Consider the following 18,733-nt stretch of genomic DNA (forward strand, 5'->3'; position numbering starts at 1 on the left):
TTTTTTAAATTGACTAACTTGAATTTCCCTCGGGATCAATAAAGTATCTATCCGTCTAAAGAAAAGCTGCAGTGACACTTTCGGACAGTAGGTGGTGGTGTTGACCTGCAGTAGACTTATCCAAAGGTCCCCCCCCCCCCCTTCACCTGGACAGATATGAAACAAACCAAACTATCCACAACAGATGCAACACACTACTTTTTTTTCTTTTTTTGCAACTCTTTGAAAACACATTTTTAGAGAGCCTAAAAACTAAAGTATATTTACAGATTTTCATTGTAGAAATAACTATAGCTTAATTTAAATGTACACAATCTTAATATATAAATATCCTCCTGTTGCCGTTTAAAATGAATGAGCATTATTGAAAACACATTCTGTTGCCAGTATAGTAATTATTTACATTTGATTTAGTTATTGAAGTTTTTTTCACGTGTTGACTTTGGGTAAATTTGATCGTCACACTTCCTTAACACTGTGCTGCATTTATTGAAAAAAAAACGTGCATTTTTCAACTCAGTTTTTTAAACTACACAGGAGTGTATGTTAAACTTATCTAAAACATGTGAATTAACTGTTTAAAATTAATACAACAATTCAAAAGTCACAATGTTAGGTCGACAAGCGAAGAGAAGCAATTTATTGATAACTGTTCCTTTAGATGACGCAGCAGAAATGCGTGACTCCGAATATTTCGAGCCGCATTTGAAAGCAACAGCAGGCGACAATCGCGACTTCTTTAAAAAAAACGATGTTCTAACTGTTGTCATAGCTACACTGAAAAAGTATAAATATTTCCGACCCCTCTTCATTACTGCCGTCAAGAACTGAGTTTTCAGCGTCTGGAATATAAAAATGGTAAGTACAAGACCAACGGTTTACCGTTTTTTGTTTTGTTTTGTTAGGAACACAACATTTAAGTAGACATCGTCTTTGTCTCTTTAGGGGGGTCTGAAATGATAACGGACAACAAAGATTAAACATGGACAAATTATCAGTTTAGTTTATCCTAAATAACTTTATATTTGTTCTTTCTCTATTCATTACCATAGTGTGAGGTTTAATACAGAATGTAGCGGTGGCGCAGTTTGAATCAAAACTGGCCGTTAATAACTCGTAAGCTTTTTAAAATGTGAATCTCTAATAACAGCTAATCCACTCATTAGAGGCAGTAGTTAATAGAAGACTTTTTTCCAACATAAAGTCATATTAAAACAACTTTAGGCGTGTACAAACAGTTAGGAGGCGCCATTAGCTAACGCGCAGTCCGTGAACGTTACTCAGGTGTGACGTAGAACCATCATGTGACCCTTTTTGGCGGTTTTTGTCTCTTATGGCTGCTCAAAGGCGTGAACACAGAAACACACAACCACAATAAAGTTCATTTGGAGCGTTTTTGATAAAAATCTTTTATCAGCTTAAATCGATAAAGAGTAAATATCGTTAACATTAGTAACGGCATGTTGTCCTAATGATGAGAGTCTGTGAGCATAAATAAATGAAAAAAGATTTGCCTTTTAACATTACAATACTGAAGTTTATTTCCAGTTAGTCATATCAGAACAAAACTGCTCACTCCTCATCAACAGTCCCAAGGAACCTAAGAGAGTTCAGGAGCTCCCAGAAAAGGGAGAGGTTATAACATAAAGATAGTGACAAGCATTATATTCCTTAAACTATGCAAGAGTTTATAAGTGATAAAGATTATAACTGGTTTTCCCTTCTCTTTTTTTCTCCTCAGCGTGAATGTATATCCATTCATGTTGGCCAGGCCGGAGCCCAGATAGGCAATGCATGCTGGGAGCTCTACTGTCTGGAGCACGGCATTCAGCCTGACGGTCAGATGCCCAGTGACAAGACCATCGTAGGAGGAGACGACTCCTTCAGCACCTTCTTCTATGAGACTGGAGCTGGAAAACACGTTTCAAGATCCATCTTTGTTGATCTGGAGCCAACTGTGATTGGTAAGAAACAGATTACAGTGAAGAAGAAGGCAAACTCTTGCAAAAATTATCCTGGGATTGTATAGAATAAATACTACTTTTTACACTTCTAAAATGGACATTTTTATTTCCCATCAGATGAGGTACGTTCAGGAACCTACCGCCAGCTCTTCCACCCCAGTCAGCTCATTAGCGGCAAGGAGGATGCAGCCAACAACTACGCACGAGGTCACTACACCATTGGAATGGAGATCATTGACCTGGTTCTTGACAGGGCACGCAAAATGGTGAGTTAAAACTCCTTGTCACTGCTGTAACGTTGTTGTGACCTTAGCACATTTTAAAACGTGAATGTTTCAGGCTGATCAGTGCACTGGGCTCCAAGGTTTCCTGATCTTCCACTCCTTTGGAGGAGGAACCGGCTCTGGCTTCACCTCTCTGCTGATGGAGCGCCTCTCTGTCGACTATGGCAAAAAGTCCAAGCTGCAGTTTGCCGTTTACCCGGCTCCCCAGATGTCCACCGCTGTGGTGGAGCCCTACAACTCCATCCTGACCACCCACACCACCCTGGAGCACTCTGACTGCGCCTTCATGGTGGACAACGAGGCCCTCTACGACATCTGTCGCAGGAATCTGGACATTGAGCGTCCCACCTACACCAACCTCAACAGACTGATTGGGCAGATTGTCTCTTCCATCACCGCCTCCCTGCGCTTCGACGGAGCCCTGAACGTGGACCTGACGGAGTTCCAGACCAACCTGGTGCCCTACCCTCGAATCCACTTCCCTCTGGTCACCTACGCTCCAGTTATCTCAGCAGAGAGGGCTTTTCATGAGCTGCTCTCAGTAGCTGAAATCACAAACTCCTGCTTTGAGCCGGCCAATCAGATGGTGAAATGTGACCCCCGCCATGGAAAGTACATGGCCTGCTGCCTCCTGTACCGTGGAGACGTGGTGCCCAAAGACGTAAACTCCGCCATCGCCTCAATAAAAACCAGGCGCACGGTCCAGTTTGTGGACTGGTGTCCCACAGGCTTCAAGGTGGGCATCAACTACCAGCCCCCCACTGTGGTTCCTGGAGGAGATCTGGCCAAGGTGCAGAGGGCCGTGTGCATGCTGAGCAACACCACCGCCATCGCCGAGGCCTGGGCTCGACTCGACCACAAGTTTGACCTGATGTACGCCAAGAGGGCCTTCGTCCACTGGTACGTGGGAGAGGGGATGGAGGAGGGCGAGTTCTCCGAGGCCAGAGAGGACATGGCTGCTCTGGAGAAGGATTATGAGGAGGTGGGCTCTGACAGCGTTGACGAAGGAAAGGATGAAGAAGAGGAGTTCTGAGCTCCTGAAACACCAGGATGGTAACGTTCTGTGGTTTTAATAAAATGTTGCATTCAGTCCTCTTCCTGTTTTATGTTCTAATACGCAGGTTTAGAAACTTCACCAAGCTGATGCAGCACACACACGAGTCAGCCTTTTGGCTCTTTAACTACTTTAGACAACACTTTAGATCAGAACTCGGGGGGAATAAAATGAAGCAGGTTTATTTAGTTGTGCTGAAGTAATGTCTTGATTTCTTTATAGCAATGATCATCAGCTGGGGGGAGATGTTCGACCCCAGAACGAAGGCTCCTTAAAATATATCACTAAAAAAATGTGGTCGATGACCTCTGACCTCTAGCAACAAGATCATTAACGTGAATCTTAAATACATTAAACCGATGAGTTTGTTCATGCAGTCTTATCTGCTGTTAAGATTCTTAACTCTGAAGGCACACCATGAAGGTGGATGTGCTGGGTTCGAGTCCTGCTGCGGCTAGTACCTGGATCAACAATTCAAAACCTGGAGGGTCAGCCCTCGAACAAGTAGCAGCGATGTTCTCTTTCACACCTGCAGGACAACAAAACCATGTCCATCAGGACATACGTCCCAGTCCGGCCTGTACCATCACTATGGAAACAATACGAAGTCAACTTTAAACTATTAAATAAAAACATATGAAGTCAGTATGGACATTAACTAAAGAATTACAAAGCATAAACAGTGTTTAAAAATAATAATCATTTTAATGTTCCTACTCTTTAATGCATTTAGAGAGGAATGCTGCCATCAAGTGGACATAAGTGGTACTACAGTGGTATGTACAGTAGGTGGCCCCAAAGGGCTGACATACTTTAAACTCCTGCAGTGACTCAAAATGTGCACACCAAGGGGCCTCCAGGGGCCCTCTATGATGGCACTACCTGACGTTGCCCTGTTACACATGGCGAGGAATTATCCGTCTAGGAGTGAAACAAGAAGAACACATAGAAACAAGAACTGTTAGACATAATGGGGATGAATGGCTTTAATAACTGTTGGAAATATTTGAGGTAATTTAAGTACTTTAAAAAATATTTTAAAAATAGTTTTAGTCAATAATTAATTTAGATATTTAATGTAAATATTTTCATAGAATTCTATATATTATAAATTAAAGCCATGGTCTCGCTGACCTCCATCACACGGGGGAGAGAATAGAGAGAGAATAAAATTGGAGAGGGAACTTATCATTACGAGATGTTCAGAGGGCATGCATGAGAAACATGTTTGACATTCTTGACCAGATTTTGATTAACTTTTTCTTATCTTCATGTTTAGGAAAAATCTTCACTCTATAAGTGCAAGTTTCTACAAGGACGTGCAGAGAGCATCTGTACCTGCGGAAGTCCAGCAGGGGGCGTGTGGAGGTGGGATTGTGCCTGAGCAGACCAGCTGAGGAAGTGGAACTGAGTGAGCATGCGGGTCTGCTGGGTCTGCACGTTCTTGAGTAGCAAAACCCTCAAACCCACCCCAGAGATATTTTCTAGTTTGTTGGGAAATGCAGTCAGTGGTCAGAGTTAAGCATCTTTAAAAAAAAAAAGAGACCGTCAGTGTAAAACGAGTCTGCTCAACCTTTCAACTACCGGTAGTTTGAAAAGCTCAAAGAGGTGATTGAATCCAGCAGGTCAGAATAAAAAGCAGAAATTAGACTTGGTGTGAACGTGTACGTAATTTAAGTGTTACTTTTTTTTTACATTAATTTAAAAGTACTTACAGTATGTAACTTTTCCATGAGATTGACAGGACAGCAGGCCGAGCTGGAGAACGAGTAAGGAGCCACAGGGCCCAGATCACGGTCCCCACACATGAGGCTCAACGACCAACCACTGGCTCACTGGTGGCTCGAGTCCTTTTTGACGAGCTCTGGACGTTTTTTTCTCTCACCGCACCATCAGGTAAATGTTTTTAATACTATTATTACTTAGAAAGGGGGAGTCTTCAGCAGCTTTTCAAAAACATGAACTAAAGCTGCAGAGCGTATGTGCAGAGGAAGAGTGTTCCAAAGTGTCCAAACAATAAATAAATATTAAAAAAAACACCATCACCTTTAGTTTTCAGTCTGATCCGAGGCACATCAAGTAGACCTGAAGAAAGTCACACACAGGTGATGGCTGATCATGGAGAGCTTTATCAATAAAAATGAGGACTTTGAATGGAAGCCAACGCAAAGAGAATAAAAATGATTTAAAGGCCAAGTTACCCGAAGACAGTATAAATAAGTTGAAGTAGAAACCATGATGTCACCAATCGAATTAAAGACTGTAAAAACCCTTTTAAATCCACGAGTGTTGGAATTTATCCATGCTATTTGATGTTAATTGGAACCAGACATGACCATATTAGGACATAAGTATGAACTGCTAAGACTTTATTTTTTACAAAATCAGCCCTGCATCCTGCGGAGACCATAAACTCAATAAGGAAGTGTTCACAGACTTCCTGTTGAAACGCCCCCTGCTGGCTGTTTGATAGATGCACATTCAAGGCCTCGAGATTAAAAGCCGGAGCACACTTACCTCCTGGCTGCAGTTAATCTAATAACAAGAATGATAAATCTTTGTGCTGCTCTGTCACGTCTTCAAAGTGCAACCGTGATAAGAACCACAGCCTCTAGGGGGCGCCAGCAACATTTACGCTGTTGATGTTTTCTGTTTGGACAGCAGACTTGACCTCCTCGCTGACCTCGACCCTCCTCAGGTGAACTCTCCTCTGCGGGGCTGACTCTGATCCGGTCGGACAGAGTCAGGATGAAACCCCGCCCCCTCAGGCGAAGCATCAAGGTCGTCTAGCCTTAAAATGAAACGCTCCTCAGGCTGCAGACTGACCGGTCCCATTAAAAAACACCTAGATGACCTGATCCCAGCATGCTTTGCTTCTACTGCTGCTACCAGTACAAAAAGGTAATGTTGGATTTTTACAGCAAGTGTTTGTAGGTAGCGTTCACAACAAAAACAAAGTACTCTGAAAGTTGTCACAGTACACGTTTACTAGATGTCTTTTTATAAAGTATTGTTGTTGTTTGTTTGTTTTTTTATGCCAATTTGTCAGTTAAAACCTAAACACATCACTCCAGCCAATCAGAATCGAGCTGCTGTAAGTGACACTGATGACACTGGAGGTCGTTAAGGCCTAATGCAGTGCACAGCCACACGCACACGCTGATGGGCCTATCCAAACTCAGACTCATGCAGTGGTCTGCATAAGTCTTACCACACAGAGAAAAATGCTCCGTTTCAAATGTGCTCTCCTTGTGATGTCATGGGGGGGGGGGGGGCATTTTATTTAAAGAGACACACACACCAAAACAGAGCGTTCAGAGAGAGAGAGTTTTATTTTAAAGCGCAGATGTTTCATTTGGAGCTCAGGGCGGCTGTTTGAAAAGGTGCAGAATATGTCCCCTGTAAAGCATTTATTTGTATGTATGTTTACATGAATGGGTAAAACAAACGTGTAGATTTTATTTTTAATTTGTTTAGGTTGTTTGGAAGGCCTCTTGTGACCCCTCACTTTGCCTTCCACTGTCTTACACAATCTATAACAAATACATAAAACTTGCAAAATTAAAAATTGCACGTGTACTTACGATGCAATATCATGCAAAAACATACAGTATGAATAGGAGACCATATCAGCATACATTTGAATGAACAGATAAATGATGCGTCTCTAATCAGTTTACTGTTAATATGTGACAGTAACATGGAGCTCATGCTACTTAAGGTTACATGAGTGAAAGCAGTCTGTGCACATCATTTCCTCCTATTCACACTGATGAATCTGTTCTTCCTCTGACCCAGATAGAAACATCACAGCTCCACTCCTCATCCTCTTCAGTCTGGATCGTCAGCGCAGAGCCCGGAGCAGCGAACCGAGGACGAGGACGAGTAAATGGGAGGTTAGCGGGACGAACATGATGATAATGAAGACAATGTATATAAATATAAACACCGCCATACATCTCCACTGTGCCTGCAGCGACTATCAGATCTATAATACTGTCTGATCTCTGAGCCAATGATCCATCGTATCCCTCAACAACGCTGAGAAGCAAACGCCTCGGGGGAGGAAGAGAGCGGGGGAGGAGGGGGGGGAGGGGGCTTTATGTGCGAGCTGAGAGCTGTCGGTTCAAATCCCAGAGAGAGAAAGAAAAGATGAGAGGAGGGAGGGAGGGAGGGAGGAGGGCGAGTGAAAGAACCGTGAAGCTGCCGAGGAGCCGCTGAGCCGAGCAGCCGCCTGACAGAGAACAGATACATCACACACATCAGATCTGAGCGTCTTTTAAATCCAGTCATTAATGTCTCTGATTCAAACCAAAAATTAGATGAACTCACTCACGTATCATTTCTGCTCCCTGTTTTAACGAGCTCACTCGTCACTCCTGCCCTTGAACCCTGAATTCATGCTCTGCATTTTCTGTAAATGTCTGTTATTTGATTGGCTGAGACATCAAAACGACGAGACGACGACCTTCAATTATCGTCAAATAAGATTTGTGAACAGCAAAGACTTTAAACCAGAAGCTAAATTAAAGTGTGCAAAAAAACGAAGTAGATAAACAAATCATTTTGGTTTTTCTTTGTACGAGAGTCCATCCGACCTGCTGCCTTCACGGCTCAGAACGAGACGACTGAAGTCATGAACAGCACAGACAGAACGGACTACACAGGTTAAAATGTGCTCCGGAAATAAAAACTAACTGTGCATAAAGTAAACAGGAGGATAGCAGCTCCAGCAGCAGCGCGGTCCCCGTCCCTCCTGTCACTCAGCGAGGTGTTTGGTCTCTATGAGATCATCCTGGAGGAGACTCTGACAGGCCGTACCAGCATCGTTCTGTCTTTCTGGGACAGGTGTTAAACTTTATCTTTATCCTGCCTTTTATTTTGATCCGCAAAATGTTCCAACACTTTGTGCAGCTCTTCGACTTGAGACCTGAACGTGAGTCTGCACCAGGCCAGAGAACGTTCTGGATACAATCTGCTCCAAGTCTTAAAATGTGAGCTGGAGATTTAAATCAACGTACTAAATTACTTCATGAATAACTTAATGAATTCAGAAGGAATATGTTTATTCACTAAAACTGCATCTTTTTTTTTTTTTTGGTTTGGTTAAATTATGCAGGGTAGCAGGAATATTTCATTTGAGTTTGACAATCACCCGACTGATTCATGCAGGGAAATGATGAGTGCACACAGACCAGCAAATACAGCGAGCGTTAAATTGCCTAATTTGTTTGCTTTTAAACGAATGATTTTGTGAACAGAATTAATGATCCTGAATAACTTCATCATCTGCAGCATCTTCATATGTTTTTAGCCTTTTCTGTTCTGAATGGATTTAAAAGCACGGAGAGAGAGAGAGAGAGACTTCCTGCTGCTGTTTGAGCTTCACGAGAGGCGATGACTATTTTGTTTTTCTGCCGCATGAATGTGCATGTGTGAAAACAGCTTGAGTGACTGAAGTGGGCGGTCCTTATGTGGTGTTGGAAAAATGAGATAAAATGTACATTTTTAGGGAGGGGCGAGTGTGTTACAGCTGTGTTTCTGTAAACCTTTAAAGAAAAACAAAATCCTGTTTCACTTCTTCTCCCTCGCTTAAATCTCTCCTGACGATGTTAGCTAACAGTCCAGACAAAATCTGGATTTTGTGCACACCAGGAAGAATTGCAAGTCTTGAGTCTTCCCCCTGAGTTTGTCCTTGCAGGCTGCATGTAGTCTGACAGAAAACGAACATTTAAACTGGGTAAGAAACTTCCCTCGCCTTCAAACTCCTGACGTTTGTGGCGCTCATTTATTAGCCTGGTCTTGAAATTCCCTCACTAAACGTTCTGCTCCTGGCGTCACCGTGCGTTCTGTGTTACGTCGGGAGGACAAACCGAGTGTCTCCTGGGTGCCGGGGGTTCAGCTGGTGTCCTCAGAGAGTATTTATCTGCTCAGTAAACAGAAACCTCTGGTTGTGTCCGCGTTTCTGTCAGCGTGACGCACGGCCGGGTGGAGAACATGTGACATCACTCCTCTGGGCTTACAGGGCGTTTCTGTGACATACCGTAACCATAACGACAGGGTTTCACTTCTTCTATGTATACGTCTGTGTGTGTGTGTGTGTGTGTGTGTGTGTGTGTGAGGTGTGTGCTGCTGGTTTGAGTCACGTCTGACAGTTTAATTCCCGTCTGATGTCATGAGAAGTCTGAGTGTAAGAAAACAGGCTGCAGAGTCCGACTGAAACACAACAACACACTGAACAGACGATTATGTTTTCACCTTTTTCCAGATGGGAGATGTGTCGGAATATTTAGAAATGTAGCATCATTTATGAAGAATAAAACCCGGCTCGTCATCCTTCATTTACTAAAACAACAGTCACTATAACTTCTGTTCACAGGCTTTTGAAGCCTTAAGTTTGTTGTTTTAGTCGTCGTTGCTCTTTTGGTTCCCTCAAACTATTTCCTGCTTCATCACTCACAGAGTTTTTATCACACGTGCACAAAACATCATCAGGAAGAAAAACAACGTTTGTGTATCATTTTATAAACACTGAGCGAGAGAGAGAGAGAGAGAGAGAGAGAGAGAGAGTCAGCCTAAGCCATGTGGCTAATAATAATCTGAAGGTACAGACGTGTGTAACAAATCAACACTGAATATGTATGTCAACAACAACGAACACACACACACACACACCTGTGTCAGTCAGTCACTTGTTTGGGATTTGTCAGATTTAATCCGGGAACATTAATCTGCTTCAAACAGAAAGTTTTGCAGGAAGTAAAGGTGAGCTGTCTCGTTCCTCTGTAAGTCCTGACCAATCAGAAGCCTCCTTAGATACAGACAGTAGAACTGCAGTTCCTCGAGTGTCCACTAGAGGCCGGTTAGAGATAATAACATGTTTACATCCGGGATCAATCAGGTGGTAGAGCCGGTTGCCTCTCAAGGGGGTCAGGGGTTCAATCCCCAACTCCTGCAGCCACATGTCCTTGGGCAAGACACTTAGCCCCGAGTTACTCCGGCTGCTTCTTCTGCGGTGTGTGAACGGAGTATTTACCTCTTAAGGACTTTTCACACAGCAGCCTCGACCATCAGGGTGTAGAAAGAAGTCCATTTACCACATTTACAGTCTATAGTTATTCCCGCCATGTTGGAGGTACAAGACACAGTTTTAGTCTTAGTAGCTCATTTCTCTCTTCGTCTCACCTGCATGGGCTGAATGTTTTTAAAACTCAGTCATGTTCAGTGATAAACTTTGAGGTGCGTGTGAAACATTAAATCAGATCAAACGTTCTCCGTGGTATCCGTCCTCTTCTCTCCGTCTATCAGCGCCGTCTCCGTCTGCACATTTATTGACGAGTGGTCGGGATTTTGTTGATGTGACCTCATTAATAACGATGACGAGCAGACACTCAGGTTTGGGCTTTTGGCCTGAAGTTTTTTTTTAAATATCATTTTCAACCTTGAGTGACTTCAGTGTGTGCAGCAGCCATGATGACTTCTGACATCCAGAAAGAAACAAACTGAGCGTAAAAACACACGTGGACAGTTGTATTTAGGGAATGTATTTAGGGATACGAGTTAAAGGTTCAGGAAGTCGTCAGACATTAACTATAAAAACAACATGACAGAAAAATAAAAAGTGATTTTATCAGAACTCTGAATGTAGGACACTCATGGAAACAATGAAAGTTGCTGACTCTGACCTCCAGTTTGAAGATGAAACAACACGAGGCGTTAGTATTTTTAGACGAGCTGCGACCACGACTCTGGATGAAATTAGTTTATGGCTCTGTGAGCGTGCACCCCCCCCCCCCCTCACACACACACACACACACACACACACACACACAGAGGCAGCCCTGCACCGCTGGCCTCGTCCTGAGCGGCGCTCTGATCAGATGTGATCAGTTTCCGCTCAGCTTGCTCTCTCTCAGCGTGAACACAAAGAGGCAGCAGCATAAATTTCCTCGCCGTGTTTTTTTTTTCCCCTGTAATTTCATGCAGCACAGCAGCTGCAGGGCCTTTCTCCTCCAACATCCGTCCGTCCGTCCGTCTCACCGCGCTTCAGTCCAGGCTGAGCAGGCCACAAGATGAACGTCAACAAGTTTATCCAAAGAGAGGCAGAACTAACTCGCCCTGACATTAAACTGAAACAAATAGCTGCGTAAGAAGAACACGGAGAGACCGGTTTTTGACATTTAAACGTTCTGTTCACCTTCGAATGACGAAGACAATTTCACTTCAGTTTGTCCAACACCATGACGTGTCTTTATTGAACGATTGTTTCACTACCAGAGCTGAGCTATCCTTTTCTACAATTCGCTGAGCAGACGCTTTTATCCGAAGTGACGGACATCAGAGTTAGTAAAGGACTTCAAGAGGAGGAAACAACTTCAGGAAGTTCAGAAAAAAACCACTTGAAGCCTCAAAGAGCTGGGTCTTTAGCTTTTTCCTTAAAGGTGCAAATGGATTCTGCAGATTGTACAGGTTTGGGAGTTTGTTCCACCACCGGGGGGCGACAGAGGAGAAGAGTCTTACTCGAGACTTTAGCCCCGTTTCCACCGAGCAGTTCGGTTCGTCTCAGTACGGCGCGCATTTTGTGGCGTTTCCATAGACTAATCCCGGGAAAGATTCCCAGATAACCGATCCGTCCCGTCGTACTTTAAGGGACCCTTCTGTTGGGGGGCCAAGAATATCGAGCAGACCCGAAAAGGTGGAGCTAAACATTGCAGTTCGCTGATTGGTTGAAAGAAACGTCAGCGGTAAACACTGGACGGGAGGGAGTGTGTGATAGGCTTATCACATATCACACTTTCTTTTATTCACAGTAATAAATGTGGATTGTCTGAGTCGCGACATCCTGCAGGGACTCATTCAGCTTGTAGAAAAGTTGTGTTCTTGGTGCTGCAGACGAAGTGTTTTGTTAGATCCTATGTTGTGTTTTTAAAGGTGTTTAGTTTTTTTCTTCTTTAAAGTCCGTCCTGTTTAAACAAACACTCATCTCTTACCTACAGTCTCCTGCTCCTCTTCACTCAGTCTCTCTCTCCTGAAGGATCCGCAGCAGTCACTCCTGTGATCCACCGCCGCCGCCTCACTGTCACCACTCATTAACCAGACGCTTCGTTCAGCGATCAACATTTCACCAGAACAACATGGAAGGTGACATCTCGGAGGCACGGTTATGGTTGGTTCGCTCTCACGACTTGGGCTGCAGGGCGGTGCCTCACAGAGAAGGTTCCTGGTTCAATTCCCCCATCTGACCGGCTTCATGCTCGTGAGGTCACCTGGTGACTCTGAACTGTCTGTATATGTGAGCGTGGCTGGTTGTCTCTGTATGCCAGCTCTGTGATTGGCTGGTGAACAGTCAGGGTGTAGGTGGGATCGGTTCCAGCCCCCCCCTGCGACCCTGAACAGGAAGAGCGGTATGGATAATGGATTGACTGTGTCCTCACTTAAATCTACTTTATCTGTTGTAATCATTGAACTTGAGTTTTAGGCGTGTGCAGCGTCGTTTAACGATCACGTTTGAAGTCGTGTTTTTGGCTCTTATAAAACCTCGTCGTCCGTCTTTTTCGTGCTTTTGAAATCGAAGGTTTGCTCGTTATATTAACGGAGCAAAGGTGACATGAAGAGTCTGCTGCGGTGAGAGAGTTTGAGATTAGTTGGAGGCCGACCCTCGCGGTCACCTTCCATGTTCTGGTTCTTTTTTCGCTGTTTGTTGCTTCTCCTTTTATTCGTCCATCTTTATTAAACTCTTCTGCTGTTTGTGTGTTTTACTGGATTTGTTTTTTTCTGTTCTCTCCGTTACTCGTCTTTAATCCTCCCTGTTCTTCTCTTTTCTGTCACAGCACTCGCTCTCTCTCTCTCTCTCTCTCTCTGGATCTGGCCCTGTTCTTCCTTGTTAGTGATCCTTCTGTTCCTCTGCTGGTTTCCTCGGGGCCGCTGCTGGTTTGCTGCCTTGCTGCAGGGCTCCTCCGCGGTCCTCCTGGTGTCCCCACTGCCTCACGTTCTGTCTCCCACTCACAGGTTTTTTTTTCTCTCTCTCCTTCCAGCCGGTGTTTGTCTCCTCGCCCGTGCGGATTTATTTAGTGTCTGCAGATTGATCACACTGGTTTGTATTTAACCTACTTAGGCAGAGAGCGACTCGCTAAGCTGAGCCCCCTGCAGGATTTAACATTTCCAACTGTCAGGACGAATTAACCGGCACTAATACCACTTTCATCCCTCGCTGCGTTCTTCAGCCGCAGTGACTCACGGCTCTGTGGCGCCGAGCGGGACGACGTGCAGCGTCTCCGAGAGTGATTCTTTTAAACATCCACCACGATCAGAGTCTGATCTGCTCCCAGGGCTCCGAGGAGAAGAAAACAAGAATCAGGCTCCAGTCTCAGACGATCAGGAACCTGAAGAGTCTCTTTGTGACTTTATGTCGTTTAACAATCGATCATTTAAAGACGTTAAAGAGAATCTGATGCTGACTATATCAACGCCAGTATGAGACATGATCTCAGTCTCCTGATTGTGGAGACAACATATTGGATTTGTACTGCTGCAGATTAAATGCTCACAGAGATTATTTGTTTGGATTCAGACAAAACGTTTCTCCTCTTGAGACTTTTCCTCCATGAGCCCTGTGAGGACACAAAACTCCTGAACACATCCTCAAGTTTTTCATGTTGGGCTGCATGTGTGAACACAAACACACTTCAGACAGAGTATTTCCTCCGTGAGGAGAGGAAGGTGGCCCACCTGCGCTCGACCGCCCGCTGTGTTTCCTGTTCTCCTCCGTGTTCTCCTCCGTGTTCTCCTCCGTGTTCTCCTCCGCTTGTCAGTTCACATCGAGATTCATCGACACGTCGCTTTGATGGAAAAACAAATATTCTCATTATACTTTAGTAAAGCGAACTTTGGCGTTCTTCATCTTGCTCTGCCTCCTGAGACCCCCGCCCCCCCCCCTCACTGTCCCGCTTTGAGGGTCACGTGTGAACAAGTTATGAAGTGCACATGTGAAGGAAGATTAAAAAGGAAGGTAGATGAAAGAAGAAGGTCGTGCAGGATGAGCTCAAAGAATAAATGCAGAAGAACAAACTGCACTCCTGTTAAAGGTTTGCATTAAGATGTAAATAAAACGGGTTAAATTCAGTCGTAACGAGAAGCCAACTCCACAACGCAGTCATCAGACTGATGTGGAATGAAAGGATGTTTTCATTTAAATGTCTAAAAAGGCTTTTTGTCGTTAAATATTTATGAGGATGGAATGAAAAGACTGGACGCCGAGGATTTTTGTCTTTTTGCATCTTTAATCAGAATCAAATCTCAAAAATCGTCCGTCTGATTCTTCTTCTGGCTCGACTGGTTTCACCGTGTGTTTCAGGATTATAAGGTGAAAATAACTTTTTTCCCCCCACGGGCGCCGAGAGACGTGCAGAGGAGGAAACATCCAGATTAACAAACAAAATTAAACATAACAAGCACACACACACTTTATTTTTTTACCAAACTGTATAAATTTAAATAAGCTCTCCTTGCTCTCTTCCAGATCCAAGAAAAAAAAAAAACACCTCCATGAATTAAAGATGAGCGTGAAGAGGATTAATTATAGCGCAGTAAAACCTGTAGCTAATGTGCTGCGTTCAGACCGACACTAATGCTAATGACAGACACACAAACTGAGCAGCTACACACACACACACACACACACACACACACACACACACACACACACACACACACACGAGAGCTGCACGCCCTCTCAGGTTTCTGCTGCAGAGATCTTCTTGAAGTTTTTGTTTGCGACTGAACAAACAGCCTTCAGTACAGTCATCTCACATGTGTTACGATCAGACCATCATCGTCTTCATATGCAGGGCCGGCTCACATAGATGTGCATGACCTCTCCCTGCAGCCTGAGCTCAGCCTGCAGCTTTAAGACCCAGTTATAATAATACGGCCGCTCGGACTGCGAGGAGTCGACTCTTCACTGTTTCACTCTCGTCCCAGCAGGAGGACGCCAACAACTCTACCTCATCATCAACAGGCAAGGCAGGCAAATATATTGGGGCCCCAGGCCTGTAGGGGGCCCCCAAGAACTGACAAACTTTAAACCTCAGCATTTACTCAAAATGTGCACATTTTGCAGAAACAGTAGGAAACCTTCCTGATGGGGCCCCATCTGAAAGCAATCACACTCAATGACACACACACACACGTCTGAGCTCCCCCTCCCACTCTCAGGTCTGTCCTCCTGCAGGATCAGCCAGCGTTCCTAGGGGGGCGGGGTCTTCTACATACCCAGAATCCCTCAGAGACCCCCACGTCCCTCGTCTCCCCTCTTCCACATCGCCTACAGCCACGAACGATCTCTGACATCATCCAACTTCTCTCACCTTTTTTCTTCTTTGTTTTGTTTTGTTGTTTTTCTTTGAGTGCTCAGAAAAGTCTAATGTTTTATTATTAATATCTGCAAATGGCATAAACTCCCCCCCCCCCCCCCCCCCCCCCCCCCCACACACACACACACACACACACACTGTTTTCTGTTGCATGATGATGCTGTTGGTGCTCACGGAAATCCCAGCATGCCTTAGGCAGCGAATGAGCCGCTCGTGATTCACAGTGAACGTGAAGGTGAGTCGAGGCGTCAGTTTGGTTTCTGTGGGGTCGGATGTGTTGGGTGCAGGCCGCGCTCGTACGTCGGCAGCTTTCTTTGCACTTCCAAACTGTTTTTCCACATTTCTTCCTCTGCATCACATCCAATGAGACTTGGATTTGCATCAGAGCGTTAAAGGTCCAGTCTCACATTTCTCACTCTGATCTGCTGCCGTTTTCATGAGCGGCCAGCGTTATTCTAACAAGGTCGATTTTTGTTGTTTATCTTACGATTGTCTAACAGTGTAACTCCACAGAGAACCACGGCATCGCATTTTAATGAAACACACAGTCAGCCCCCGAAATGTGTGTGTGTGTTTCTGCAGGCGTCCACCAGTGTAGCTGCAAGGAAACGGCAGCTGTCTGAACGCATCACCACACACCATATAAAACACACACACACACACACACACACACACACACACGCAGTGTTCAGATGTTCCTGGTTTAACGATGTTGAATAAATATTTTGACAGGTTGATCTAATTGAATCTTTTTTCTCTGCTGCTTTTATATCGATTTAAACTTTTTATTTCCTCCTTTCGTTCGGTATCTACTCCTTTATTTTCTCTCTCTTTGTTTTCTGTGTCACTGAACATGAAAGTCTTTGAATTCGGGATAACACACCCAAACGTTGCTGCAGCGTCACCTTCTTCCTCTGCACGCCGTGAAGTAAAGTCTGACTTCATCGTTGTCATCCATTCTTACTTACTGCCACGTTCTTCTCACCCTCAGATCTCGGACGTTACGTTGTGAGTCCAGAGTCGACTGTTCGTGGGCTTGGACAGAGAAACTGCGGCAGTACTGTAAGTAGTATTACGTGTAGCTGTTTGCCAGCTCGGACAGAGGGGCTGAAACAGAGCTGTAGAGTTTGACATGTTTTCACCGTTTAGAAAAGATGATCAAGTCGTGAAAAGCTGGAAGGGATCACATCGCCACCGGCTGAAGAACACGAGAAGTCGACTTTAAATTCAAACTTCTTCCTTTCTTTTTTTAGAGAGTCAGACATCGATTCTCCTTTGATGCTGCTGAATACCGCTTCTGGAGCAACGACGCTCCTGCATGTAAGTGAGGGGGCGCACAGAGGGGGAGGGGCTCAGCTGCAGAGGGAGCACAGAGGGGGAGGGGCTTGGCTGCAGAGGGAGCACAGAGGGGGAGGGGCTTGGCTGCAGAGGGAGCACAGAGGGGGAGGGGCTTGGCTGCAGAGGGAGCACAGAGGGGGAGGGGCTTGGCTTTAGAGGGAGCACAGAGGGGGAGGGGCTTGGCTGCAGAGGGAGCACAGAGGGGGAGGGGCTTGGCTGCAGAGGGAGCACAGAGGGGGAGGGGCTTGGCTGCAGAGGGAGCACAGAGGGGGAGGGGCTTGGCTTTAGAGGGAGCACAGAGGGGGAGGGGCTTGGCTTCAGAGGGAGCACTGAGGGAATGCCACTTTCAAAAACCATGCTAGTGTTCATAAAAGACCGTCTCCACACATAAAGGTAAAATAACTCTCAAAGACGTCACCTCCTGTCCAGTTTTACAAAGGCAGGCTCGGACTTGTAATGGAGTATTTTGACAACATTTCACTTCTTATAAAGTAAAAGTTTCATCACAAGACGATGAATGTAGTCGATGGGATAAAGACCAGCAGAGAGCTGCAGGTGAGTTCACTTCAGGATCGCAGCTTTAATTGTGAAGTCAGTTTGTATCTCATTAATATTTCACTGAGCCCTCTGGGACTGTGTGTGTGTGTGTGTGTGTGTGTGTGTGTGCGCGCTCGCCTCAAGCTGAAGTCTTCCTCTGCTAACTGAACTCTTCCTCACTCTCACACTCACACACACACACACACTCTGAGTTTTAGAAGCAGACTGTCTGATGTTCGCCAGAGCCCCCCGAGGTCAGAGCTAAAACGAGACCGGACCTTAGAACGGTTTAATACGCTCTGACATCCCGGCAGCCAAATCCGCTCCTCAGACTGAAGAGCGAGCTGCTGTTTTTATTTAGAAGAGAAGAGGGAAAGAAAAAAAAAAGGAACCCCACGCCTGCGGGATGTGATGCGTGTGGACGGAGCGAGGATGAGGAGGAGGGTCGTGGTTTGCGGTGACCTCCTGACCTGTTGTCAGAGCGTGAGGCCGGGACACTCGGGGTCAGATGTTCTTCGGAGGAGGAGGAGGAGAAAACAAGCACGCCGTTATAAGGATCCTTCTGAACTCTGATCAAGGAACGATGTTGCCAGATGTTGGTTCCTTGCTGCAGAGCTGAAGAACTGATCTCATACATCAATATTTGACTTTTCCATATGAAACCTCCTAATTTCAATCTCTTAAAGGAAAGTGCACCAAACGGATATTTAGCACCAGTGAAGAGTTGCTTCACGTTTTATAAATTCAGAAGAAAGAAAGTGTAAATGTGCAGATTAAAAAAAGAAGGATGGAGCTGTGTTGTTGCTGTTCATGCAAATACAAAACAAATAAGAGCAATTAGAGATTTCAGGGTTTTTTTTAACCTCTGTTGTGACAAAGTTCCTTGCAGTTCCTTGAGTGTCCACTTGAGGCTGCCTCTAAAAGCCACTCTCACATTTTATATTCCAGTTTTGACAGAAGAGATCAACATTTACAGCCTGGTGTAAAAACATGTTGGTCTAAATAGTTCATGTGTGAATCAGCTCAAACATTTCTATGAAGTTTCCATTTAGAATTTTAAGGTGGTGTGATTTATAATGAGGGGCGTGGCTGATGATTCGTCAGCTCCACCTCTTTACCTGTTAGGTTGACTAACAGATACTGTAGGTTGAGATAACATTTTCAATGTAGCACACGCCATGACAC

At 44.9% G+C, this 18,733-nt stretch overlaps 1 protein-coding gene across 9 annotated transcripts; it reads left to right on the top strand.

Annotated features, from left to right (window-relative positions):
• Nucleotides 1-510: 510 nt before the first annotated feature.
• Nucleotides 511-13,049, top strand: LOC306837065 (tubulin alpha-1A chain-like). Of its 9 annotated transcripts, XR_013780857.1 has the most exons (10): nt 511-858; nt 1,742-1,964; nt 2,082-2,230; nt 2,304-3,301; nt 4,582-4,713; nt 5,047-5,198; nt 5,964-6,203; nt 7,101-7,198; nt 12,337-12,588; nt 12,626-13,049. XR_013780857.1 is itself a non-coding variant. In XM_079364545.1 (4 exons), the coding sequence occupies exons 1-4, from the start codon at nt 856-858 to the stop codon at nt 3,279-3,281; spliced, it is 1,353 nt and encodes a 450-aa protein (XP_079220671.1). In that variant the 5' UTR covers nt 511-855; the 3' UTR covers nt 3,282-3,337. The 9 variants fall into 9 exon arrangements, 1 of the variants encoding a protein (XP_079220671.1); XR_013780854.1 differs by having other exon boundaries at nt 4,582-4,734; nt 12,337-13,049; XR_013780855.1 differs by having other exon boundaries at nt 5,039-5,198; nt 12,337-13,049.
• Nucleotides 13,050-18,733: the final 5,684 nt, after the last annotated feature.

Source organism: Symphodus melops (genome assembly GCF_947650265.1).
Source record: "Symphodus melops genome assembly, chromosome: 16".
In the NCBI taxonomy this organism is placed as follows: Eukaryota; Metazoa; Chordata; class Actinopteri; order Labriformes; family Labridae; genus Symphodus; species Symphodus melops.

Coding starts and splice junctions, on each gene's coding strand:
- LOC306837065 (XM_079364545.1), top strand. Junction 1,965..2,081: donor TCTGGAGCCAACTGTGATTG/GTAAGAAACAGA, acceptor ATTTCCCATCAG/ATGAGGTACGTTCAGGAACC. Junction 2,231..2,303: donor TTGACAGGGCACGCAAAATG/GTGAGTTAAAAC, acceptor TGAATGTTTCAG/GCTGATCAGTGCACTGGGCT.